The 27,543-nt window shown below is 41.3% G+C and overlaps 1 protein-coding gene across 1 annotated transcript; it reads left to right on the top strand.

The window, feature by feature from the left end:
* The first annotated feature begins 1,571 nt into the window (after positions 1 to 1,571).
* MRNIP (MRN complex interacting protein) lies at positions 1,572 to 26,586 on the top strand. Its single transcript, XM_063445411.1, has 7 exons — positions 1,572 to 1,726; positions 1,831 to 1,890; positions 2,800 to 2,897; positions 2,981 to 3,053; positions 8,397 to 8,509; positions 11,001 to 11,118; positions 25,927 to 26,586. The coding sequence occupies exons 1-7, from the start codon at positions 1,667 to 1,669 to the stop codon at positions 26,440 to 26,442; spliced, it is 1,038 nt and encodes a 345-aa protein (XP_063301481.1). The 5' UTR covers positions 1,572 to 1,666; the 3' UTR covers positions 26,443 to 26,586.
* The last annotated feature ends 957 nt before the right edge of the window (positions 26,587 to 27,543 follow it).

Raw genomic sequence — 27,543 nt, forward strand, 5'->3', positions numbered from 1 at the left:
GCGCGGCAATGCCGCGCATGCACATTAGCGCTCCCCATAGGAAAGCTTTGAAAAAGATTTTCAATGCTTTCCTATGGGGAAATGAGCGACGCTGGAGGTCCTCACACGGCGTGAGGATGTCCAGCGACGCTCTAGCAAGGAAAACCCTTGCTAGAAATCAGGAAGTGACCTCTATCTTCAGTCATGTTGTTATAGTATTTGTTAATCACTTTTCCTGGAAAGCCTTGTTAATAGGTCATGCCTCCAAAAGGAAGATATCATCAAAGGAAAAAAAATGAGTAATTATTACTCCCAGCTTAAATTGTACAAAAATCCCTCTATTTAATGGTTAAACTTAAAAAAGCTATAATTTTTTCCTGAGGAAGCCATTTTATACGTTGTGCCTTCAGAGTAAAGGAAACTTTTCATGTATCTTTAAATATATCAATGAGAAAAATAGAGCAAACTTCTCTTTTCAATAATCACTTTTTCCTGGAAAGCATTGTCACTAAATCATGCCTCCATAGAGGTGGAATATATCACCACCAAAAAAAAACTACTTGCCAGTAATAATCACCTTAACCCCTTAAGGACACATGACATGTGTGACATGTCATGATTCCCTTTTATTCCAGAAGTTTGGTCCTTAAGGGGTTAAATCCATCTCCCCATTTAAGTGATACGAGATTTCTCTCCATAGTGATTACACGTCAAACCGTTTATGAATGTTGAATCTATCTTTTATATACAATTTGACCCAGCAGATGCAGATACAAATTTAGATCACTTTTAATGGAAAAACCGCCTTCCAACAGGAAAGCTTATTCTATAAAATTAAGTACTACCTATTGGGATTATAAATATACAGGAAAGCAATTTACAAAGTGGGAAACATTCTTTGGTTCTGAAGCTGCACTATTGAGGTATATGTATTCACCAAAATGTCTGGTATTATTTATTTAGTAATCACATCTTATTAGAGTTGTTACAGTTTTAAAACAATAAGCCATGCAAGCAGGAAATAAAACCATGATTACTTGTTGCTATTTCTCAGCACCTTACTGTAAAGTATAATCACTTTCAGGATTTAGTCCAGTTCTAACTACTAGGACTTCCTAATATGTAGAACTAGGGCTATACTCACGGTAACATCCTATAATACAATGTTTAAATTGGTATAGTGCTGTGGAATGATCAAAAGTGAAAAGTTAAGGGATCTCAGGAACTTACAGGGAGTTATATCTTGCATGTTGGCTATGGTCTGGTCTCTGTCAGGTTACTAAATGCTTCTACCTATCGAGCTATACAGTAACCCCTCCCTCTGTTTTCACAAATAAAGTTGCAGAATCCAGCCCCTACTGAACAATAATGTATCTAAATCACGCACAGCTTCCTCCGCCTTGAGAACTCATGTTTACATAAGCAAAACGTAAAAAGCGCGGGAACGTGAAGCAGTAACAGAAGCCAATATGAAGCCCTAGTAGCAGCTATTAAACTACAACTCCCGGCACGCTCCACCATATCACAGAATAGCAGAGGATCATGGGACTTGTAGTTCAGTAAGGAGAAATAAACCACACCAAACAACAGGCTGGCTGGAGCTATTTGTGTGCAGTGACAGCGATCTTTAACAGAGAATCTCTTTGTTATTGCTGCAGACTTACAACTGTGTGCTTCATACAAAGTAATGGTGCAGGAATTCCAGGTTCTCAGATGTTTCTCTTGCCAAACGTTCCAGGTGCACCAGGTATATCCCCAAATAATATAAATATATATACATATATATCTATCAGGAGCTCACTTACCTTGGAGAAAAACCAACCAATTTACTTTTTTTCTTTTTTCCTCCAGGTGAAAAAGTCCAAAAAATGGAATTGCAAGATGTGTGGAGAAAAGCAGTCACTGCTAAAGGTAGCTCTATTAATAGGAAACTATTAGTCACCAGTCTCCTAAACTGTGTTTACTTTGTGTGTCCTGGGCATTCCACACTGGCAGTGGACGAGACAGCAATGCACTGAGCTCAGCCACTTATAGATCAGAGGGGGCACTTTAAGCCTGATAACACACTACATAACCTGGGATACCCACAGTTTTTGTCAAGCCGCTCAAAAACAATTTGACACGGGGAGGGGGGTTTAAAGTGCTCTGTTAATTCACAATCATATAATATATGGTTTTATAACTTTGTCGAAGTGAAGTAAGGAGACCAATACATTATTAAATTCACTGTAATGAATATATTTAGATCTTTAAACAGTACTGTATAGGGTCATGAACACAAACATGTATTCCTGATCCTATAGTGTTAAAACCACCATCTAGCCCCCCTACCTCCTTAAATATTTTAAAATGTTACCCTTATTCAACACTGCTACTGCTGGCCCGCCTCCTTGTTTGACATCATTGGATTGGGTGAGCTTGTCAAGGAGGAAGATCAGGGGCAGAGCCAGCACAAGCCAAACACAGCCCCAGCAAAACAGCATCTCTATGAGGAAAGTTCAGTTTCTCTATGCAGAGGGTGGAGACACTGAATGGCAGTATTGTACACTGTGCAGTACTGCCCCCCTGGAAGCACCTCTAGTAGCCATCTGAGGAGTGGCCACTGAAGATATCCCTAGGCTATAATGTAAACACTGTCTTTGCTATGAAAAAAAGTGTTTACTGCAAAAAGCCTGCAGGGATTGATTATACTCACCAGAACAAATACAATAAGCTGTAGTTGTTCTGGTGACTATAGTGTCCCTTTCAGCGTTTCAAACATGGGAATAGAAGGAAACATAAGACTTATTCTGTATGTGAGCATATCTTTCATTCATACAGATTTATGGGCAAGGATCAGGAGCTGACTGCCGCCATCATGTCCAGAAGCTGAACCTATTTCATGGAGAGGTACTCCAGGCAGCGGATATGGCTTTTGGGTACGTACTTCATCTTTATCACTAGAATTTTTGTGACACAAAAAAATGATTGTATCATTGCAAACATTTCCAATATTTTTCAGGCTAGATTGTAAAGAAGAAATCACAGATAACGTGCCCATTGAAGACGAACACGAAGGAACAGTGGAAGCTCAGGTAATAAGGCAATAAAGGTACCCAACCACTAAAATACAGAAAACAGCAAACCTACTAAATAGTGTGCCCTCTGAAAACACCAAAACAATAATGTAACAAATAAGGTAGGTAGGAATGCAAAAAGAGAGATAGGCACTTCTAAGGTGTAGATACAAAAATATATACAACCTTATAATAGCGTAGTGGGCGATATCTACAGAAAAATAAGTCAATCGCACATAGTGTGTTACAGAATAAAATATCAAGACACGCAGGATGACTATATAAAACTCACAAGATAACAGTGAATGTCAGGCCCATCATCCTTAGTCAGAAGAGGTCTTCAGAGTGTATGGGACAAAATCTTCTTTCATACTTGTAAGGTAAAAGAAACCAAATGATAGTGCAGATGGAAATAAAACTTCAAAGAATTTATTTTACAATGCACTTACAAAAAGGTCCAAGTAAAACAGCATGTAATCCACTACAGGGTGGTATAAACAGCATCAATAGTAAGTCCTCCAAAAGGTTTAATCCAACGCGTTTCGTCCAAAGGACTTCCTCAGGGATTATAATTTCACTGTTGCAGGGGTCGCCATTTAAATATGCCGCCAGAAAAAACGAAATGTGATCCACCTGTGTTGCTCTCCCGTCGTGTGCGTCTCAAACTGGAATGCACTACATACGTCCGTCGGTATGAAAAAATGTAGCTGGCTCCGTCAGTGAAAAACATAACCAAATGGCTCGTCTAGGGGAGATCGTGCCTAGCAAATCTCCTGGTACGGAAGCCTGAGCTAACCATAATGCAACACTGTGTACGGAAGCCTCTAGCGGCCAAATTACCACAAAGTGCAAACATATTGCTATATTACAGAATTTCCTGTGTTAACAGCATCTGACATCCAGTAAGGGAACAAATCCCTAAGTTTAGCTCTCTAAGGAACTGGGTAGAGCTAAACGTAAGTCTTGTTAGGTTATTTGTTTCAAATCATATAAAGATGTATAATGTTCCATGGTCCCCACCTTAACTAATAAACATAAATAATCGATAGAAAACTAAAATAAACAAATAATGGGGGAAAAAATTAGAAATAAAACCGTGAAACAAAATAAGAAATACAAGAAGATATAGGAAAAGTAAAAATTGAAAATATAGAAAAAACAAAAGTTTGTGCAAAATATATAGCAAAAAAATAATAAAGAATTACAAATATGAAAAATTAAAGATAAAACAAAGATAATACAAATAAAATATAAAAAATGAGAAGATCAAAATATAGTAATAATAAATGAAAGAAAATAGAAAAGAATTTAGAATAAAAATAAATCAAATGCCGTAAGGTATAACAATAACCTAGTAGGGCATAATGTGAAATAATTCAAAATGATGTAGTCAATATATGTAACATTATAATCTCATTGATGTTCTGTTGTCAATCAAAAAGGCCATGTTAATCCATGTCTAGAGAGGTTACTTGAAGAAAGACCATATAGTCACCGCTGTGGGTTTTTCTTGGTATCCCGAACAATTCTTCTGACAGTTGTTGCAGAAATATTTCTTGGTCTACCTGACTGTGGGTTGGTATCAAGGGATCCCTGATTTTTCTACTTCTTATAAGTGATTGGACAGTACTGCCTGGCATTTTCAAGGCTTTGGATATGTTTTTATATCCTTTTCCATCCTAATAAAGTTCCATTACCTTGTTATGCAGGTCTTTTAACCCCTTAAGGACACATGACATGTCTGACATGTCATGATTCCCTTTTATTCCAGAAGTTTGGTCCTTAAGGGGTTAAAAGTTATTTTCTGCTCCCCATGACTCCGTATCTAGCCTGCTCAGTGCATCCACATGAGGGCTAACAAACTCATTGACTATTTATACACAGACACTAATTGCAATTTAAAAAGCCAGAGGTGTGGGAAATTAACCTTTAATTGCCATTTTAAACTGTGTCTGCAACAAGGCCAAGCATTTAATGGTATGTAAATGCTTGATTAGGGCCATTTGGGTGATTTGTTATTGTGATTTAAAAAGGAGCCAAACAACTATGTGATAATACATGGCTTCATGTGTTCACTATCCTTCAATAAATACTTTTTTTTTTTTTTTTTTTGCATGATTAGTCATATTTTCAAAATCCATGCCAAAATTTCAAAATTTTTGCTAGGGTATGCAAACTTTTGAGCACAACTGTACACAGAGACACACACGTAACATATGCAAATATCCCTTAACGTATGAAGATACCATCTTGCATAACTACAGTGAAAATATATCATGTCTGTTCAATGTCCTTACGTTCATCTGTAACTCAGCATTTAAGTGCAATGTAAACTTTTTTTTTTTTTTTTTTTTTAAATTCTTTATTTTAGGCGTGCAGTGTTAAGTACAATAATTTGCCATGACATATAACAGGGGTTACAATGGAAAGAACAGTGTGCTAACATATTAGTTCAAGATGAGCTGCACTTTTTTTTTTTTTTTAGAAGGTAAAACAAGCGTATTCACAATGAGACATTACATGTGCTGTAAGGCATTAAGAACAACTTAATAGTTACGTTTGGTTATGGTTAGGTTTGGGTGCTGTATAGTCTAGTCTAATAATGACACAAGAAGTGTCCCCATACATACAGGTAATTAAGTTTAGCTAGTAACTGTGGGTCAAATTAGCAGGTAGGTTTGGTTAGTTATGACATTACCGCAGCTGCAGCGTTTAGTGGTTTCACAATACATACAAATTAGGTCGGTTCTGTCGTTTAAGCAGCTTCCTCGGCAGTAATAAGTCTACCGTATAAGCAGGCTAGGTCGGATATTGCATTAGATCGTCACTGAAGCTTTACTATTACACTCTGTTAAGCATATGTAACTAATATACGAATGTTAGGTCTGATAGAGGCACATAGAGACAGAAATAGTCCGTGGACCAATTATCCATAAATACATATTAGAGTTTCGTGCCTTTTTTCTTGGGAAGCGTTGGAGAGGTTGCACATTTGTGCAAGAGTTAGTATTATAGTAGCAAGACGTGGCATACAGTTGCGTGGAACATTAAAACCTGGGTTAACATGCATCAGGTAACAAGGCTAAGAACACGAGGCAAAAAAAAACACATTGTTTAGTAGACTGACATTGCCTACGTTGCTTAGTCATCGGTACATTGTGGTTAAATTGTGCACGTTCTAAAGTAGCATGTATTATATTAGTTTAGTGGCACTGTGTGACGGTTTTGTATAACGCTAGGAAACTGATATGTTATTTTAAAGCATGGAGACATCTGGTGAAGAGAGCCCTGGATGTATAAGGGAACTAGCGGGCATAATCGTGGTTAATATTAGTGGGGCCGGTATTGAGACATCATACCGTTATGTATCGCTGGTTAGTCGGCTTATTTAGTGGGGGAGCGTTGTTGTGCATCTTCGGGGGAGTGGAGGAAGGGAGGGTAAGGGGGGGGGGGAGAAAGGGGGTAAGGGGGGGAGGGAGGGGTGATCTGTGGTGTGTCGACATGTTGGGGCAGTGTTTGTCCCGTCAGACCCAGTCAGTACCATCCGTAACATAGGGTGTGATCAGAATGGCAAGTCCTAGCTTTGCCGTGAACATTGTGTGGTCTTCGCTGGGTATCGATGGGTTAGTGTTAGCTTAATGTGTTGTGTGCGACAGGGGTCATGTGTCTTGGTATTTGGGGGGGTGGACGACCATGGCTGGGTGTATGTGTCAGCCAGAGTATGTATACTTAGGTGGGGGTTTGAAATCTGGGTTGAGGCCCTTTCGGAGCATTTGATAGAGTCCTGAAAGCTAGAGTCTCTAATTTACAGTCCCTTGTCAGGAGGTGGTTTCACCGAGGCAAGTGGATCTTCAGGTCGGTAGTTCGTTTCTGTGCTGTACCGTGTCCGCCTTCAGGTGGTGAGCGCCACATATGGATCAGGCGTGCCTCTTGTTGGCACGAACGGGATGGATCTCTCCGGGTCCCATGAGAGTCGTTGGGGAGTTGCCCTCTCAGGGTCTGCCTGAATGAGGGAGTCTGAAGGTAGACCCAGCGCTTGTAGGAGCGGGGCTGCGTCGTCTAGTTCCCGGATTCGGTGGGAGACTGGTCCCAGCTGCACAGTAAGTATGTGTGTCGTTTGCCATCTGTATTTAAGGTCCCGTTGGCGTAGAAGCGTGGTGAGTGGCTGGAGGGAGCGCCGCCAGGCCAGGGTGTCTCCCGAGAGGTCGGCAAAGAAGCTTACCGCCATTCCTTCAAACTGGTATGGTGTTTTGCCCCGCAAGGCGGCTTGGACCGCCATTTTATCCCTCCTGGTTTGGAAGGCGAGTATAACGTCTCGCGTGGCTTCGGTTGGTGCTTTAGGTGGTTTTGGGATTCTGAAAATGTTGGCGAGGGCCATCTTGTTAGCCTTTGCGGGTGGTAGTATTGTGGCAAGTAGACGCTGGGCCACCTGTGGTAAATCTGTATCGGGGATCGTTTCAGAGATCCCTCTGATTTTCAGGTTGTCTCTTCTTCCGGCATCCTCCTGCTCCGCCATCCGGTGTTCGTGTAATTTTTGCTGCCGTTGGAGATCTCTTACAACCTGTTTAAGTTCCCCAAGGTCTTGAGTATTGGTGCCGGTTGTGCATTCGAGTGCAGTTAGGCGGGTCGTTAGACCCTTCAGGTCGCCCCGCAGGGCCGTGATATCCTCACGCAGGTCTTTGTGATGGCCTGCAAGCAGCCTCGTGAGGACCGCTACAGTCACTGGCGCGGTGTCCGGACTGATGCTAGTCGGCTGTGTCGGCTTACTCAGTGTGGGGGCTGGCAGACATTCATCCCCGGATAGATCTTCAGAAAAGTCGGAGCAGCCTCCGTGGAGCGCCGCCATATTGGTCTCGTGTGCCTCGCGGGCCTGTCTCCACATGTCCCCAATTGTGAGTCCCGGAGTGGGTTTTTCTTTGGGAATTCTTTTCGATTTTCGCCCCATGGCACTTAGGGGGGGATTAAGTGTCGTTTTTTTTGTAGTTTGAGGGTTTGCAGCCCGGTTTGTTTTTCTCGTTTTTTGCCACAGAGCTCTCAGTCCATGCGGCCGTTTAGCTCGGCAGTCAAGCTCCGCCGCAATGTAAACTTTTAAAACATTTTTTTACAGTTGCATGTTTTCCCTTTTAATATATTCACTTCCCATCCATTTGTATGTTTTCGAGTTTAAAAACTCATCTTTTTGAGACAACACTTTAAAGTTGCCTCGACGAATGCGTAAATGTTCGTATAACTAAGCTGTTTCCTTTTTGTAATTGGCCAGTGGAGTGCCCCTTTAAAAAAAAAAAACAAAAAAAAGAAAACAAGTGATAAGTGTGATGTAATGCAATTGGGAATTAATTTTGTCTTGCTTGTCATCAACAGGAAAGTGACAGATACATGAGTCGTTGGAATAAATACCTTGTGGAAAACCGAGAAAATGAATATGTGAGACATGCTTACAGTGATGGGGAGAAGAAATCCCCATTAAAGATCAGGTTTGTGTTTAGACTTTAAAATTTAGTGCAACGAGTTGTATGATATTCATCTATATCAATAACCATTTGTATGAATTTTTTATTTTTTTTGCCTACCTTGTTTGGCACTTGTTCTCATTCTGGTTGCTTTGAATGGACACACCTGGCACCAATCTAGTTTAAGGCATTTGATACATGCTGGCCTCCTTATTCATGTTGTTTTTCCTAAATTCAAATTTTTGTTAACCCCTTAAGACCGGATGGCGTACAATTACGTCCTTTTAAAAGCGGTTTTAAACGCCGCAGGGCGTAATTGTACGCCCTCCGTTTTTTTGTTACTTACCCGGTCGCCGGCGATCCCACGCCGGCGATCGCGGTTGGGGGGACTCCCAGGGAACCCCCTGCGGCACCTCCGTCCTCTTCAGCCCCCCCGGGCCATGTGAGAGTGAGGTCCTTGCGAGGACCTCACAATCACATGGCCGGGATAGCTGGCTGCAGCAATGCCAGCAGGGGGACTAACTGTACTGACAGTCCCCCTGCTGGCTGGAAATCAAATTAAAATAAATTAATTAAGTGTAAAAAAAAAACAAAACATATATATATATATATATATATATATATATATATATATATATATATATATATATATATATATATGAAGTGTGTGTGTGTATATATATATATATATATATATATACACACACATACACTGTCTAGGTGTATTTTAATATTAATATATATATATATATATTATCAAATTACATGTAGACTGATACTGATTAAATATATATATAATTATTGTTATATATATATATATATATATTTATATATATAATATAAAAAAAATGTAAATACGTAAAAAAAAATAATAATTAAAAATAAAATATTAAATATATAGATGTGTTTTATTTCGTTCTAACTGTATTGTGATATTAATATATATTTATATCAAAATACATGTAGAACGAAATAATATGTATATCTATATACATAAATATATACGTATATATCACTATATATATACCTATATATAAATAGAAATATTAAAAAAAAAAATTATATTTATATTTATGTAATATTTTTACATAATTAGGTATCCTAATTAATTACAATTAGCGGGACCTGCCTGACAACCCATGCCGAAAGTATAGGGAATTTAATTTGCTAGCACTATATTTAACCCTATAACTTTCCAAGACACCATAAAACCTGTACATGGGGGTTACTGTTTTACTCGGGAGACTTCGCTGAACTCAAATATTAGTGTTTTAAAACAGTAAAATGTATTACAACGATGATATCGCCAGTAAAATTGACTTTTTTTGCATTTTTCAAGCACAAACAGCACTTACATGGACGATATTATTGCTGTGATACTTTTTACTGTTTTGAAACACAAATATTTGTGTTCAGCGAAGTCTCCCGAGTACAACAGTACCCCTCATGTACAGGTTTTATGGTGTTTTCAAAAATTACAGCGTCACATATAAGGCTTGTGTTTCCTTTTTTTTTACCTTAAAATTCGCCAGATTGCTTACGTTGCCTTTATGACCCTATGGTAGCCCAAGAATGAAAATTACCCCTATGATGGCATACCATTTGCAATAGTAGACAACCCAAGGTATTGCAAATGGGGTATGTCCAGTCTTTTTTAGTAGCCACTTAGTCACAAACACTGGCCAAAATTGGCGTTTTTTGCATTTTTAACACACAAACAAATACTAACGCTAACTTTGGCCAGTGTTTGTGATCAAATGGCTACTAAAAAAGACTGGACATACCCCATTTGCAATACCTTGGGTTGTCTACTATTGCAAATGGTATGCCATTATGGGTGTAAATTTATTTCCTGGGCTACTATACAGTCTCAAAGGCAACATAACCAATCTGGCGAATTTCAATTTCAAATGTAACACGCTATATTTGACCCTGTAACTTCCCAAAACACCATAAAACCTGTACATAGGGGGTACTGTTTTACACGTGAGACTTTGCTGAATACAAATATGTGTATTTTATTGCAGTAAAAGCAAACAGTATTATGACATTGACAGTTAAAATGTCACGTAGAACTAAAAACATCTTATTTTCTCCCATTTTTTTATATTTTTTTCATATTAAATTATGTTTCATAGCTAAATATTTGATATTAAATGAAAGCCCTGTTTCCCCTGAATAAAATGATATATAATAAGGGGGGTGCATTTAATATGAAAGAGGTGAATTACGGTTGGACAGACATATAGCGCAAATGCCAGGTTTTGTTTACATTTTGTTTCGTTCACAACGTGTACATTTGGCTCCGTCCTTAAGGGGTTAAAGAAAATATTGTTTTGCAGTTTCCTATGGTCTAACATTGCACTCTTTAGCAACACCCCATTTTTCACTCTGTAGTATTTCCTATTTTTTTATTTTTTTTCCAGCATGGTTTTCACTTTTCCTGTGTATACACAGCCCTCTCTATATGTTATAACCTTAAACTTCCCCTTTCTGCTTTTATTCTTTTTGTTAGAAGACAAAAGGATATGTCACTAGATGACCATGGATTTCATGATCAAGACTCTCATTGTGTGAGAAGAAAGTGCAGCAGTGATTTAAGTAGTCAAGTAAAAAGACTCAAGACGTGTGAGGTTTGTAACCACTTGCATTTTAACTAGACCTATCCTATATCAAATAGGTGTCCTGAGGGGCAGTGATTTAAAGCTGGACTGTCAACGTCAAAATGTTTTCATAGAGCAATCAGATTACTAGTTTTACCTAGCCACGCTTTAGCCCCTTAGTGACCAGACTTTTTTTTTTTTTTCTTTTTTTTCTTTGTTTGTTTTTTAGGCCATCTTTATTTTTCCCATTTACATATCAAATAAGTCTAGGCAATGCACAGTGAGTCACTCGCAGGTGGGAGACACATGTAATTAACAGCCTAGTAAAAGTAATAGCAACTGTGACAATGCTTGTTCAAACTAAGTGTATAACTTCCCATGTGGAGTTATTCCGGCATGAAACGTTGAGTAGTGTAACACCATCATGGTCAGATCCTTGGTACAAGTAAAGGTCTGGTCACTATGATATCCCGCATCAAACCCTTTACAAAAACCTCTTAAGCCTAGAGAGGGAGCAGTCTCGAATGTACAGCATAGAGGACCTCTGTGTCTGTCTGGTGAAATCAGTCCTAGTTTAGTCGATGTATTTAGCAATATTATATGCTACCATCCTGCAGTCATGTAGGGTTGCGCAGGATAGTTAGGTGGTGTAGTTGCCGAGCAGTGTACTCTAGCCAAAGCAGGCTGGTCTGAGAAAAATCAAAGGAGTTTAAATTCTCCCCCCCGTATACCGTCCCATCCCGGTAGCACTATATAAGAAGGGGAAGAAAAAAAAAATCCACTCCCCCACATGCAGCACCCCAGTACCTGTCAGAGCTTGTGTCACCTACAGATACCTGTGCGTTCAGTGCCTTCAAGATACAGTCACCGTCACGTCAAATCCCCCGCGCACCAGCCAGGGCACTGCCATTATCACCAGAATGTGACAGGCTAATTCTGCTGCTCTGGTCCCCTCCATTGGTCTCCTCCCGCGGAGAGTGTAGGCCCCTAAACTTCTTGGTATGAGCGTTGCGCCATAAATGTGCGCCAGGGGCCAATGTCAGAGCGCATTTGTTTTTCCAATTTTCTCAACCGTTAAGGACCAGGGCTGTTTTTACATTTCTGCAGTGTTTGTGTTTAGCTGTAATTTTCCTCTTACTCATTTACTGTACCCACACATATTATATAGCGTTATTCTCTCCATTAAATGGTCTTTCTAAAGATATCTTTATTTTCATCATATCATATAATTTACTGTTAAAAAAATTATAAATGTTTTCTTTTTTTTTGTTTAAAACACACTTTTTCTAACTGACCCCCAAAATCTGTTACGCATCTACAACCACCAAAAAACACCTGTGCTAAATAGTTTCTACATTTTCTCCTGAGTTTAGAAAAACACAATGTTAACATGTTATTAGCTTTTTTTTTGTTTTGCAAGTTGTAGGACATTGCTTTTTCAAAACATATATATTTTTAAAATGTATCAATAGTGACATTGTAACACTGTTATCTGTCCTGAATCTCTGAATCACACTTCACATGTACATATTTTTTTAAAGTATACAACCCAGGGCATTCAATATAGGGTATGTCCAGTCATTTTTAGTAGCCACTTGGTCACAAACACTGGCCAAAGTTAGCATTTATATTATGTTTGTGTGTTTAAAAATGCAAGTAGTAGTATACGTATTGTCAGTAGTGCAATACGTATAAAATCCAGAGGGTAAAATAATAGTTGACGGTAAATAACTCACATGGCCAGCTCTGATGTGAAGGGCGTACAGCGATACTATCCTCGCTTATGGGATATGTGTAGGGGGTGCTTCTGTCAACACAGTCTGGTCATCCAAGGCTCCAAATAGGGATACAAAGAGGCGACAATAGTGCTCTCAATTGGATAAAAGTAAGTAAAAGTAACTAAAATAATATAAATAAAATAAATGCTTGTTTTTAATTACCCCTATACACTTAGTGGACACTCCACTACCTGTCCCCTTGTTTTTATTCAAATCAGAGGTCGGCAAATTGCAGTTTTTTGCCGACCTAGTGTAATATATTGGGAACTACATTTCCCAGCATACCTAGCGGCCGGTATATCTAGACGCCCACGTGACGCACGTCACATGCTCCGACTTCTAAGTGCTGCTGCTACCTACTACATGCTCGTTTTCAACATCCAATAAAATTTCAAAGGTCCAGTATCTAATATCTATCAATTTATTTTGTGTGTCTTATTTTGAAATGTTTATTATATTGATGTATGTTGATTGGATGATTAGCCTATGACATAATTTTGGCGCCCATCTTAAAGTGTCTTTCCCCTATAAATACTTCTACTAGCCAGGTTGTATGTTTTTTTTTTTTTTTATGCCATTTGAGAAAGCCTTATTGGTGAAACGCGTAATGGTTATTTTAGATTGTGTATTTTAAAATCAATTAAAAGCCTTTGTTTACTTACTGTGCCAATTCTCTTTTTATTGTATTTTTATGCACTTTTACTATTTTTACTTTCCTGGCTTTTTACTATTGTTCCTGCACTTAAATAAATCCCAGGTGGGGATCATACCACCAATGCTTTACTAATAGAGTAGTGTTTCTGCTCTATACTTGTAAGTACAGTGGGACCTCGGTTTACAAACGCCTCGGTTAACATAATTTTCGGTTTACAAATGAAAATCCATTGAAAATAATGCCTCGGTTTACAATTTTTTTTCGCAATACAAATCAAGTTTCCCCAGGATGCATTGCACCTGAGAGTTTTATAGCACCGCCCCCTGCATGCTGGAGCCTGTGGGTAGCATGTGGCGTCGAGTGTGGAGGTGTTTGAGCGGCTTTTGCATCAAGTTTTGGAGCCATTCTGGAAATTTTTGCAGTTGTTTTGGGACTTTACGGTGCATTTCTCAAGCTGTGGAAAGGTAGGGAGCTGAGCTTTCTCGTTTGCATGCCTTTTATTTTGTGTTCTGCATTGTGGGTTGGTTTCCATGCCAGCTCATTTTGACCTTTTTCTGACCTCCAGAACGGATTAAATTGTATTCAATGCATTACTATGGGAAACGGTGTTTCGGTTTACAAATTTTTCGCAATAAGAAACGTCCCGGAGAACGCATTAAATTCGTAAACTGAGGTCCCACTTTACTCATCCCCCCCCATCCACATTTACATATGCCCCGCTCTGCTACACTCCCCCCTTACACTCATTTTTCTACTCTCTCAGTCCGACCCACAATCGATCTCATCCTAGAACCCATTCACACCTCCTGTCACTTTCTCTCCTCCTACTTCTAGCAGCTGGGGATGTCTCTCCCAATCCAGGGCCCTTCACCTTCTCTACACACACTAAGACAACCAGAAACCTCACAAACCTCATCACAATACCCTGCCCTTTACCCTCACTTACCAAAATTCATTGTGCACTCTGGAATGCCCGCTCCATCTGCAGTAATTTAAAATCAACAACCATACACAACTTTTTCATCTCAAACTCACTCACACTGCTTGCACTTACAGAGACCTGGCTGATAGCGCTACTCCTGCCTCTTTATGTTTTGGTGGGCTACAATTCTCTCACACTCCCAGACTCAACTGTAAAGGAGGCGGCGTATGCATACTTCTCTCCCCTCAATGTACCTTTCAACCAATCCTAACTCCCCCTGCCCTATCCTTTTTCTTCTTTTGAAGTTCACACTGTCCGCCTATTTAAACCCACTCCTTTAAGAATTGCTATCATCTACCGCCCCCCCCCCCCTCCTGGTTATCCTAGACTATTCATTGAGCACTTTTCTTCCTGGCTTCCCCACTTCCTCTCATCTAGCACTCCTTCCCTTATACTTGGGGATTTCAATATCCCAATCAACAACCCCATTTGCACTGATGCCTCTCGTCTCCTCTCTGTAACCTCATCCTTTGGCCTTACGCAATGGTCCAATTTAGCAACCCATACAGCGGGAAACACTCTTGATCTTGCCTTCACCAACCTCTGTACTGCCTCTAATCTATCCAATATTCATTTTCCTCTATCTGACCACCATTTGCTGACTTTTGACATTGGCATACCTAAGACCCAATTGACACCACAGTCTGAACATCACTCTCACAGAAACCTCCAATGTCTTGACCTAGAGCATTTCTCCACTAATCTCCAAACTCTCTTTTTACCTATCTCAAACCTCACCTGTCCTAGTTCTGCAACCTCCTTCTACAATTCCACACTCTCCTCTCAACTAGACATCATGGCACCTTGTACATTTAAACGCCGCAGGCGCCCCCAACAACAACCCTGGCCCACCAAGCTCACTCGATACCTCCAAAAATGCTCCAGAACTGATGAACGCTGTTGGAGAAAGTCTCACTGTGCATCTGACTTTCTCCACTATAAATTTATGCTGAGCTCTTACAGCTTAGCTCTTTCCTCTGCAAAAGTTAATTACTTCAATACCCTCATAACCACACTCTCCCGTGAACCCAAACGACTATTTCACACATTTAACTCTCTTCTTCGCCCTGCTGTTCCTCCTCCACCTACTAACTTGACTGCCTCAGACTTTGCAACTCACTTCACTGACAAGATCTCTACAATCAGAGAAGAGATCTCTTATCTTTCTTCTTCCCCTTACAATACTTCCCCTAACTTCACGCCCTCTGCTGATCTATGTTCATTCGCACCCGCTACATTGGAAGAGGTTTCTGCTCTGCTCCAGTCCTCCCGCCCCACCACCTGCTCCCTAGATCCAATTCCCTCGCATCTTATCCGTACTCTGTCTTCTTCTCTTTATCCACCTCTCACTAAAATTCTCAATCAATCTCTCTCTCTCTCCTCTGGTATATTTCCATCGCCCTTCAAACATGCAACTGTAACTCCAATTCTAAAGAAGCCCAATCGTGACCCTAACTCCCCATCCAACTATCGTCCTATCTCGCTACTGCCTTTTGCATCCAAGATCCTTGAAAGAATTGTGTATGCGAGATTGACAGACTAACTCGAGTCCAACTCTCTGCTAGACCCGCTTCAGTCTGGTTTCCGCGCTAAGCACTCTGTGGAAACGGCACTGACCAAAGTATCCAATGATCTCGCTGCAAAATCTCGTGGTCACTACTCTATCCTAATTCTCCTTGACCTGTCTGCGGCTTTTGACACTGTTGATCATCAACAGCTTCTTCTCATCCTCCGCAATATCGGTATACAAGATATTGCTCTCTCCTGGTGCTCCTCCTACCTCTCCCAGCGCTCTTTCAGTGTTTCTTTCTCTGGCTCTGCTTCTTCTCCCCAACTCCTCTCTGTTGGTGTTCCCCAAGGTTCAGTCCTTGGTCCCCTACTGTTATCCATCTATACTGCCTCCCTTGGTAAACTCATTAGCTCCTTTGGCTTCCAATATAATTTCTATGCAGATGACATGCAAATCTTCCTGTCCTCTCCTGATCTCTCCCCTCCTGATCTCTCCCCGTCCCTCTTGACTAGTGTCTCTGACTGCCTCTCTGCTGTTTCTAACTGGATGGCTGCCCACTTCCTTAAACTAAACTTGACCAAAACTGAAATTCTGGTCTTTCCTCCCTCAATTGTTGTTAATCCTGTGTCTGTCTCCCTCCAAGTCAACGGTGCTACCATCAGCTCCACCACGCAGGCTCGCTGCCTAGGTGTTCTCTTTGACTCCGACCTCTCCTTTAAATCCTGTTATTTCCATCTCAAAAACATTGCGCGCATCCGCCCCTACTTAACGTCAGATGCGACTAAGGTGTTGGTCCATTCCACTGTCCTTTCTCGCCTTGACTACTGTAATCCGCTTCTCAGTGGTCTTATGTGCTCCCAACTTGCGCCGTTACAGTCCATAATGAATGCGGCGGCGAGGCTCATCTTCCTGTCCGCCCGCACCTCCCATGCCTCACACTTCTGTCAGTCCCTACATTGGCTTCCTATAAAATATAGAGCTCAATTTAAAATTCTGTTTCTTGCTTTCAAATCTCTATATAATGTTGCTCCCACCTATCTATCCTCCCTTATACACAAGTATGTCCCGTCTAGGCGCTTACGATCTGCTGAAGACTTGCGTCTATCTTCTGTCCGTACTTCTACCTCTGATGCTCGCCTTCAAGATTTCTCGAGGGCTGCACCGTTCCTGTGGAACTCGCTTCCCTCCTCCGTTAGATGCTCACCCAGTCTCCACTCCTTCAGAAAATCATTGAAAACTCACTTCTTCATAAAAGCGTATCAATTAAACTGTTAATAGCTCCCGACTGATTCCTCTTCTGCAACTATCACTAGTCTAATACTATCCTTACCTTTTGTGTCATTTTACCCCACTCCCTCTAGCATGTAAGCTCATTGAGCAGGGCCCTCAACCCCTCTGTTCCTGTGTGTCCAACTTGTCTGGTTACAACTACATGTCTGTTCGTCCACCCATTGTAAAGCGCTTCCGAATTTGACGGCGCTATATAAATATCATTATAATATATTATTTTAGTTACTTTTACTTACTTTTATCCAATTGAGCGCACTATTGTAGCCTCTTTTTATCCCTATTTTGGAGCCTTGGATGACCAGACGGTGTTGACAGAAGCACTCCCTTCACATATCCCATAAGCGAGGATTGTATCGCTGTACGCCCTTCACACTAGAGCTGGCCATAGCTCTTTTAAATGTGAATTATTTCCCTTCTACTATTATTTTACCCTCGGGATTTTATGCGTAATGCACTACTGGCTGCCCCGTCTCCTTGTTTTTCATATATGCGAATACCCTGAGACACTAGGACGCACCCACTTCTACTAAAAAAGTATACTCATCTATATCCCATCAAGCACTGTCACTCTACTGAGACTCTTTTGGACTATTTTGCGCTATTTTATTTATGTATTTACTATTTGTTACACACATTGTGTAATGCTTTCCTATGGGCAGTTTAAATGCGCGTTCGGCTCTTACCATGCAATACGCATTCGATGCTGACGTCAGCAGGAGGAGGGGAGGTCGAGCCCGGAGCTGGGGAAACTTAAAGGGAAACTCCAGTGCCAGGAAAACGATCCGTTTTCCTGGCATTGGAGGGTCCCTCTCCCTCCCACCCCCCAATCCCCAGTTGCTGAAGGGGTGAAAACCCCTTCAGTGACTTACCATGGGCAGCGACAGGTCCCTAGTCGCTGCTTCCTCCTCCCCCGCCGCTCCTCCTTCTGCTTACGTCGGCCGGTGGGCGAGACTGATCTCGCCCGCCGGCCGAGGAGACCTAATGCGCATGCGCGGCAATGCTGTGCATGCGCATTAGCGCACCCCATAGGAAAGCATTGAAAATTAATTTCAATGCTTCCCTATGGGGAATAGAGCAACGCTGGAGGTCCTCACACAGCGTGAGGACGTCCAGCGACGCTCTAGCACAGAAAACCTGTGCTATGAAGCAAGAAGTGTCCTCTAATGGCTGTCTAATAGACAGCCACTAGGGGAGGACTTAACCCTGCAAGGTAATTATTGCAGTTTTAAAAAAACTGCAATAATTACACTTGTAGGGTTAAGGGTAGTGGGAGTTGGCACCCAGACCACTCCAATGAGCCGAAGTGGTCTGGGTGCCTGGAGTGTCCCTTTAAGTGGCTGAACGGGGTTTAACCCCTTCAGCCTGGCAGGAGGGGGCCCATGAGGGTTGGGGGGGACCTAAAACCCTATAGTGCCAGGAAAATGAGTTTGTTTTCCTGGCACTATAGTGGTCCTTTAAAGCATTTTATAATATATTATACATGTATAACGTGCATATATATATATATATATATATATATATATATATATATATATATATATATATATATATATATATATATATATATATATATATTCATTATAAGTGTATTTTGTGATATGTGCTTATATCTCAAGGTACACTTATAATGAAATCATATAGATGTATAATATATTATAAAATGCTTTAATTATTTTATAATCTATTAGACATATATAATATGTATAATATATTTATTTTTATTTTTGCACTTTTAGCTGCATGGGGAACTGCCTGACAGCTCAGACAGTCCCCCTGCTGGCAGCTTGATAGACTCCTATTGCAGCCATGTGATCATGGTAATCACATGGCCCTGGAGGGCAGGAGAGGCAGGAGCTGCTGCAGGGGGACTGCTGGGGTCCCTCCCCCCCGACCGGGATCGCTGGTTCAGGTAAGTAAATGTTTTAACCATTTTTGTCGTACGTACCTGGTACCTCCGCGGTCGAGAGGGGGTTAATAATCATAATTACCACATTACCATAATTACAAGATCTGACCCCCTTTTTTTTTTTTTTTTTTAAACTACCTGCTGTTATGGTGCTAGGAGTACATTGGTTCCTTCCTACCCGGGTCCCCAGGCAATTGCAGCACATCTGGAGAAGCCAGATGTCTCTCCTGGGTTAAGCACTGCCTAATAAAGTGCTGCTTTCACAAGCTGATAGTGCCCAGCTGCCACCTGGACGCAGGGCCGGTGCTAAGATTTTTAGTTACACAGGCGAAGATGCATTTTGGCGCCCCCAACCCTCATTAAAAAAAAAAAAAAATGCATCTTCACCTGTGTGTCTTTCCTCCCAAGCCACAGGCACACAGGCATAATTTTTCAGTCACACAGTCAAAGTCATACAGGTACACTGTCATACAAAGACAGAAATAATCATACAGAGACATACAGACACATACAGTCAGAGACATACAAGCAGAGATATGCAGGCATATAAAGACATACATGCATACAGAGGCATACCGTCATACAGACACATACATACAGACAGGCATACAGAAACATACATACAAAGACATTCAGGCACATACATACAGACATACAGGCATAAAGAAACATACATACAGAGACATACAGGCATGCAGACACATACATACATACAGAGGCATACCGTCATACAGAGGCATACCGTCATACAGACACATACATACATACAAAGACATACAGACATACAGAGACACACACATACGTACATACAGAGACATAAAGGCATACAGTTACATGCATACAGAGACATATATACAGACATTCAGAGACAAACATACATCCAGTTACATACGTGCATACAGAGACATACAGAAACATACGTACAAGACATACAGATACATACATACATACAGAGGCATACCGTCATACAGATACATACATACATACAGACAGGCTTACAGAAAAATACATACACACACACACAAACTCACAGACACATACTCGAACACACACACACTGACACACACACACACTCACTGACAGACACACACACACACACACACTCACTGACAGACACACACACACACACTCACTGACCGACACACACTCACTCACACACACACACTGACAGACACACACAAACTCACAGACACATACTCGAACATACACACACAGTAATTCATTATCTAAATTAAATGTAAATTTCCCACCCAGCCTCCCTACCTGGAGTGCTGGCGTGGGTCTTTCATTGGTGGTCCAGTGGGGCTGCTGGGAGGCGTGCGGCTGCAGTTGATTAGGAGGCGGCGAGGGAGCTCTCTGATCTCTCTGACCGGCTCCCTCGCAGGCTGTTTTCTGATGCCGCGGGAGCCGGAATATGACGTCATATTCCGGCTCCCGCGGCATCAGCAAAAGGCGCGCGAGGGAGCCGGTCAGAGAGATCAGAGAGCTCCCTCGCCGCCTCCTAATCAACTGCAGCCGCACGCCTCCCAGCAGCTCCGGGGATCCAGGAGGTGACCAGGCAGGAGGGAGCACTTCCCTCCTGACGGTCACTGGAATTTTGCGCCCCCAGAGCCGGTGCGCCCTAAGGCGGCCGCCTGTGCCGCCTTATGGACGCGCCGGCCCTGCCTGGACGCAGGGCATGAGGATGCCCAAAGGGAACCCAGATAAGTTATTAAACATTCCTTAAAAATGTGACTACTTATTCTGGGAAGGCTTGCATAAAGAACTGCCACCACAACACTATCTTTTAATATAATAATCATTTCATCGAGTTTTGAAAGGAAATACCTTGGGTCAGACAGTGTTTGAAAACCTCTATATAGTCTCTATGGTCTTCCCTGCTTCACTCCCTGCACAGTGCTGTGACATCAGAAAGACTATCAAATTCAAACACTGTCTGACCCAAGGTTTCTGTATATCACTATAATTTTTCTTTACATATTTTTTATTTATTTTTTTATGTAAAAAAAATAATCTGTTTTCTTTAAAAACTGAACTGGATGAAATGGTTATTATATTAAAAAAAATATTGTTGAAGTGACCGTTCGTTAGGTGGAGGGCAACTTCTTGTAAGTGAAGCAGAAATTGAAGATACTCTAAGCCAGGTGTGTCCAACCCACAGGTTTGTAATGTGGCCCAGTTGCCATTATGGCAGTGAGGGAGTCAGGGAGCCCATTACTTACTGTGCTCTTTCTGCACAGCTCCCTTGCATGCCCTGCAGTGAGCCGGCAGCTGGGATGTGACGTCATAGCGGCATCACTACTGGGCCCGCAAGGGACCTGTGCGGGAAGAGCACATTGATCCCATCATAGCTGCAACCACTGGCCACCAGGGAGAGGATCCACTCCATCCCTCCCAGAGTAAGGTAGGGAGGCTGGGTTGACCTCCTAAATACTAAATTTGTATATGAATGTGATTTTTGTGTGTGCATGCCTGTGATTGTGTGTATAGGTCTGTAATTGTGTGATTGTACATATGTTGGTCTGTGATTTTGTGTTGGTGTATAGGTCTGTAATTGTGCTTCTGTCTGTGTATATACATGTGTATGTGTTTAGTAGATAGCGCCTTAATTTGTGAGGGAACTTCCTGTACCTCCGCCCAATCCGCTTCCAGGGACCCTGAAATGCTTCCGCTCCAGTCACTAAAGAATAACAATAAAATATACTGGTGAAGAAATCCTAAAAAGAAATAGTGGTGCTACAATCACCTTAGTGGAGCCACAGAAACCACTAAATAAATACAAGTGACAGTTTGAAATACAAATGGTGAGAGCACTCAGAATAAAAGGTACAATAGTAATATTACCCAAACTTGATCACAATCTGGAGATAAAACATAGATGGAAAAAACACATAGGGTAATAACGTCACAATAAAAACTTAAAGACTCTAATACTGGTCTCACTCACATAAAAAGAGCCACTTAAATAGCTGGCTCAGACTGCATGCCTTGAATCAAACTCTTATGGGGCTTTCGCTGGGTCCTTTCTGTAGTTGTATTCCATGTACCACCAGGGAACGCAGGTTCAAGTGGTAACAATAAACTTTATTTTCCAAAAAATGGAGGTGATAAAATATCACAAATATTAAAAGAAAGTCCCTTTACATTCAAAGTCCGAAGAGCACCTGACGCGTTTTGGGCAGTCTGCCTTCGTCGGAGGTGATGTTTGTGATCCATGGAATGCTGTCTCTTATATCTGTCCCTCGCGCCCTTTTTCGGCACTTTCTCGGCACTTTACTTCCGGGTTTGACGTTGGGACGCGTCCTGCGTCATCACGTCCTGACGTCTGTCTTCACTTCCGGTTTAACCTCTTGTTAGGACGTATTGGGAACGTCATGAAAAAACTTTTTTTTTTACGTTCCCAATACGTCCTAACAAGAGGTTAAACCGGAAGTGATCTACATCGCCTAAGTAACTCTCCAGCATTAACAATTAAAATGTTAATTTTAATATTTGTATTCCTTTAAAAAAATAAATACTGCTTCCAGTGTGCTCTGTCAGCAGCTAGTCAAAATCTGTGTTGAAAGATAGAAAAGTGGAGCTTTAAAGTGGCTCTGTCACCTTCCAGAATGATGACATCATTGCTTGGGCTGCATGCCATCCATTAGGAGCCACATTAGTGCTTTTTTCTTGCTGATAAGTGAGAGCATAATACTGATGTCTATGGGTGAGGGCGGCAGAGTGCCCATAGATATTGTTTCACTATGAGTAAGCCAGTGCCTGATTCCCACTGCCATTGCCATTTTGCCATTTGTACATCAGTTTTGTTAACTGCCCTTAAGTGTCTAACCCTATGCCCTCCCACAGTCTCTCCCTTTGTCATAATGTGTGTGTGCTGTGCGGTGAGTGCTCTGTGTAGCCCCCTTCCTGTTTGGCTTCTTTTGCAGGAGGAGGGGCTATGATCCCTGGTGATCCAATGGGAGGGATGGATGTCAAAACCCATGGTGGTGCAGCAGGGCTTAATTCTGCCTGGTGGTTCTAGATCCTTAGTGGTCTAGTAAGCAGCTGATGCATCCCTCCTTTATCGCTCCCCCACGGGTCTGGCATTCAGTAAATAAGTGTGCCAGACCGAGAATGTATTATTAATGAGGACTGCAACCATTGGAAGTCCTGGTAGACCTCCCACTACTTGTCAGAGAAGCAATACCCGCCAACCAGGGCAACCCTGCCATTTGCCTTCGGCAGGACAAAAAGAGTTTTAAGAAAATAAATCTAAAAAAACTGCCTGCACAGTGCCTTGAACTGCTTATCCCAGGCATTGGGCCATATAATTTCCACATCCCTGGTGTAATACTGTTTTAGTAGAGTTAAAAAGAAGATAATAATAATTGGCAGTGATAATGTTGACATGTTATCTCTGCACTTTTACCAAAGCTTTGTAATAACCGGTTCCCGTGAGATGGACCGGTGGTGCCTACAAAGGTGGAACACTCCCTATATTAACGTTATGTTGTCCCAGGAAGATACATGTATGGGAAACACAGATGAGGAGTTTTGGTAGCTCCTTTGTTGTGGATATGACTATTTAGTTATGCTTAGTGACTAGATATGCCTATTTGGGGTTGCACCTCCCTCTGTGGAGTTAATGAAATCTCAGGGGGACAAAAGAGATTAATAGAGCAATAAAGTTGTACTTAATAAGTAGTATTAAAATCTGCAGTACTGTGCTTACACAGTATATAGAGCACTTGACCTGGCTCAAAGGAAAAAATACTTGTGTGTTACTTTCAAAGGCTTAAATAAAGATCCCATAGAGCAAGGCTCCAGATTTTCACTAGCTGTTGATGAGTGCACATTAAAATCTGAACAAAAAACAGACAAAGATACCTGTTTTCACTCGACTCTACTTCATTCACTATTCTGTGGAGCGTTCAATCCAACCTACGTGTTTAGTTAAATGCAGGTAAAATGCCCCATTACAAATCACCATCCAAACTAGGAATTGCAAAATACTAGGTCCAGCAATTAAGATAAATTCCAGTCCACTGCTTGTTCAAAATCTTTATATCATTGTTACGGTTGCCTCCAGGCTGGCTGGAAGTTGGACCGTAGAAAAAGATGCTCCTAGCGCTCACCAAAGGACCATCAGCACCGTAGCCACCATAAGCACTGCGGACTCCACGAACCACCGCTGCTGGGCTGGTATCTCGCCGTCTGCTCTGCGCCCTGTACCTACGACCAGGCTCCAGGTTCCAATAGGCGAACCTCTTCCTTCTGTACGGCGAAGCAGGATCAGGAACAAGAGCTCTTACAAGAGCTCAGTAGCTAAGGGAGTATGAAGAGCATAGCAATCCCTGTAGTGATTATAGCTGTCCCCTACAAACATGAGTCAAGGCTACAAGTTAGAGGGTCAGATGAGGTCTCAGGTGCTGGAACACCCAGCCTGGTTTTTATTACCATTTTGTAAATACAGGACGGGACAAAACAACCAATCATACACGTACATCATTAAAACCACTCCCAGTAATTACACACACAATCCTCCCCTATGTCTGTGATATAATTATGCTACACAAGGGATTAACATAATTATCACAGACAGTAAAAATACAGTTTTTACCCATACCCTGTAACTTCAAAACCATCCATCCAATCTTCATAAAAATACATATTAACAATCAATCCATTCGGGGGAACAACATATTAAAAAATGGCACGAATCAGACCAGGGGTTCAAAAGTTATCAAAAGTATCTTTTGGGGCCTGGCTGGCCGCATGGCACTGGTTCAAGCAGGTTTTACAGGGCCCTCTATCCTGGAGACAATGGGAGAAGTAATCCAATTATCCAGGGTTAGAGGCAGACTCCATTAACCACATGGTTGCAAAAACACATAAAACACTTTAAAATACAGAAAGTCACCTTTTACACATAACACACAGACATTTCACATATCCCCAGATAGCTGGGATCTGAGCGCACAAAACTACCGAATAGCGCGCAGATCCTATTCACACACTTCAATTGCCATGGAGCTAAAGTCTTTCCCATAGTCTTTCATTATATGAATAGGCTCCATGGCATAGCTATCTGGGGTATCACCGCTCACACAGGGCCATAGTCATAAGGAAGGAGGCTGGCAAATAGGCTTCTCCACAATCCAGGGAAGCAGGGCAATTTTTCATTTAAAGGGCCAGTTACAAATAGCGATTTTGTAACAATCATAAATTAATAAAATCATTAGACATATAGTGAAATGCTCCCAAATCTTGTCATGGCACTCTATGCATTTTGTGTCTCAAAACTCTTTATCAATACAAAGTAAGCAGTGTCCAAGTCCCTGCAATATTTGAGCACACACTGCCTGCACAGATAGTGCAAGTCACCTATTCAGCTGCTTTGCTCATCACAACATTGAAATTCACTTGCATTTTATTTATCTGCCTTGCTCAAATTCCACGCCCTTACCACCGACATTATTTGTGAATGCGTAGCTTCAGCATTCAGTGATCCTAGTAATTCTGAACAGACAGTGCATGCTCGTGCTGTAAAATAAAGAAAATGTGAGGGGATTTCAAAGCAGGTTAGTAGGTACAACGTCAGAGCAACATAATCTTTGCCATATACTGTAGCTGATATGGTACTAGGAGTGTCATTTTCATACTTTGAATTCAGATTTTTTTAATTTATTTTTTTTCCCCATTGTTAGTGATAAACTGCTTGTGTTTGTGTCTTTGCAGGACCGGACAACTTTCATATCTACAGAAAATCTACAGCCACAGACTGAAACAATAGTAGCAACAATATCCTCACTGCTGCCGGTTTCTCCCCAGTCAGGGTGTGTTGGATCTAAATGGGAGAAATTCCTATCTTCCTCTGTTGATGCGGAAGAGAATGGAGAGTACAGCTCTATGTCACAAACACTTGAGGAAAATCAGGCTAGTTTGGCTTTGTCTTGGAAGAAAAATGAATGCAATAACAAGGTGGAAGAAAAGTTTGGAGAATCTTTCACTTCCAACAAGACTATGATAGTTCCACCAGTCAGCAAGAAACACTCTGCATTTGGCTTATGCATTCAGGATGAAATGCCAAGCTGCTGGAAAATGGCTGTATGCTCGGCAAAGCCTGTGGATGCTCCAGTAACTGATCGCGCCAAAGATCCTGCCTTCAACTCCAATGTCCACACATCTGTGGCCCACACAATTGCTCATACAAACCTCTTTCATACCGATGAAGACTTTGATGATGTATATTAAGTGTACTAGATTGTAATTTAATGTTGCCATTGGAGATGAAAAGAATGAACCTACATAAATAACTTTTTGCACAGTAACAGCCCATTGAGCCTCAGGGAGGGAGATGGAAAAATAAATAAAAGCACAACCTAACAAACTGAACAAGTTTCAGCTGACATTTTTTGGTGTTCTGCAAAATATTTCAGAAACTGTTCCAAGGAGCCAAAATGTAATGTTCTGTCAGTAGTTTGGTAATCTAGCAATGACATGCCTCACTTTTACATAGGATGAAACAGGATGTGTGACATTTAGAGGCAGCCATTTCCATAGGGCAAATAAAGGAACGAAGTGTTATAGTTGATGTTATAATTAAACATGTTGGACAAATTGGTATATTTATTAGTTATAGTCTCTGCTATCTAGCTAAGCACTTTGTATAAAAGAGCTTTAATGGCTAGATCTCAGCTTACAAACAGGGCCCTCTTTACCTTTTGTCTGTGTATATTGTATGTTCTCCCCTAATTGTACAGCTCTGCAGAATATGTTGGTGCTTTATAAATGCCAGTGATAAATAAATAAGAAATTCCAAAGAATTAGGGCAAATTCAACATGTGTTTTACAGACACTAGATCTGGTGATGTTCAAATCTCTATTTGAAGTGTACAGGGAGGGGAGAACTAGCCTTTCCCTTGGAATGTCCAAGGATATTTTGCCCTGGGATAAGCACACAGGATCCCTGGGGATAATTATTTCATTCCTCAGTCAGAGATCTGGTATCCCATCCAAGTTTGTATTTTCATTGGTGTAAATACATTTCCTGTGTGTGCTTTTGTCTTGTAAGAAAAGGTGGGAGCTCAGAAAAAAGTGGATTCTACAAAGTTGCCAGCAAGAAGCTTGTCTTGTATCTTTGCTGAGGTCTTGTTGGAATCCATACAAGTTTAAGTCATGCTAAGGAGCCATATTCATTGAAGTGTATTGCCAGTGAAAAAAGCTAATTGGTAAACTATGTAACAGCAGGAACATACAACCATACTATATACTAGGTTGCTGGTGATTCAGATTCTAAGCAAAAGTAACTGTGGGGCTTAGCGTTGCAGGTTCGGCAAAGAAACCGACGGATGA

The sequence above is a fragment of the Pelobates fuscus genome, chromosome 3, assembly GCF_036172605.1.
Source record: "Pelobates fuscus isolate aPelFus1 chromosome 3, aPelFus1.pri, whole genome shotgun sequence".
NCBI lineage: Eukaryota > Metazoa > Chordata > Amphibia > Anura > Pelobatidae > Pelobates > Pelobates fuscus.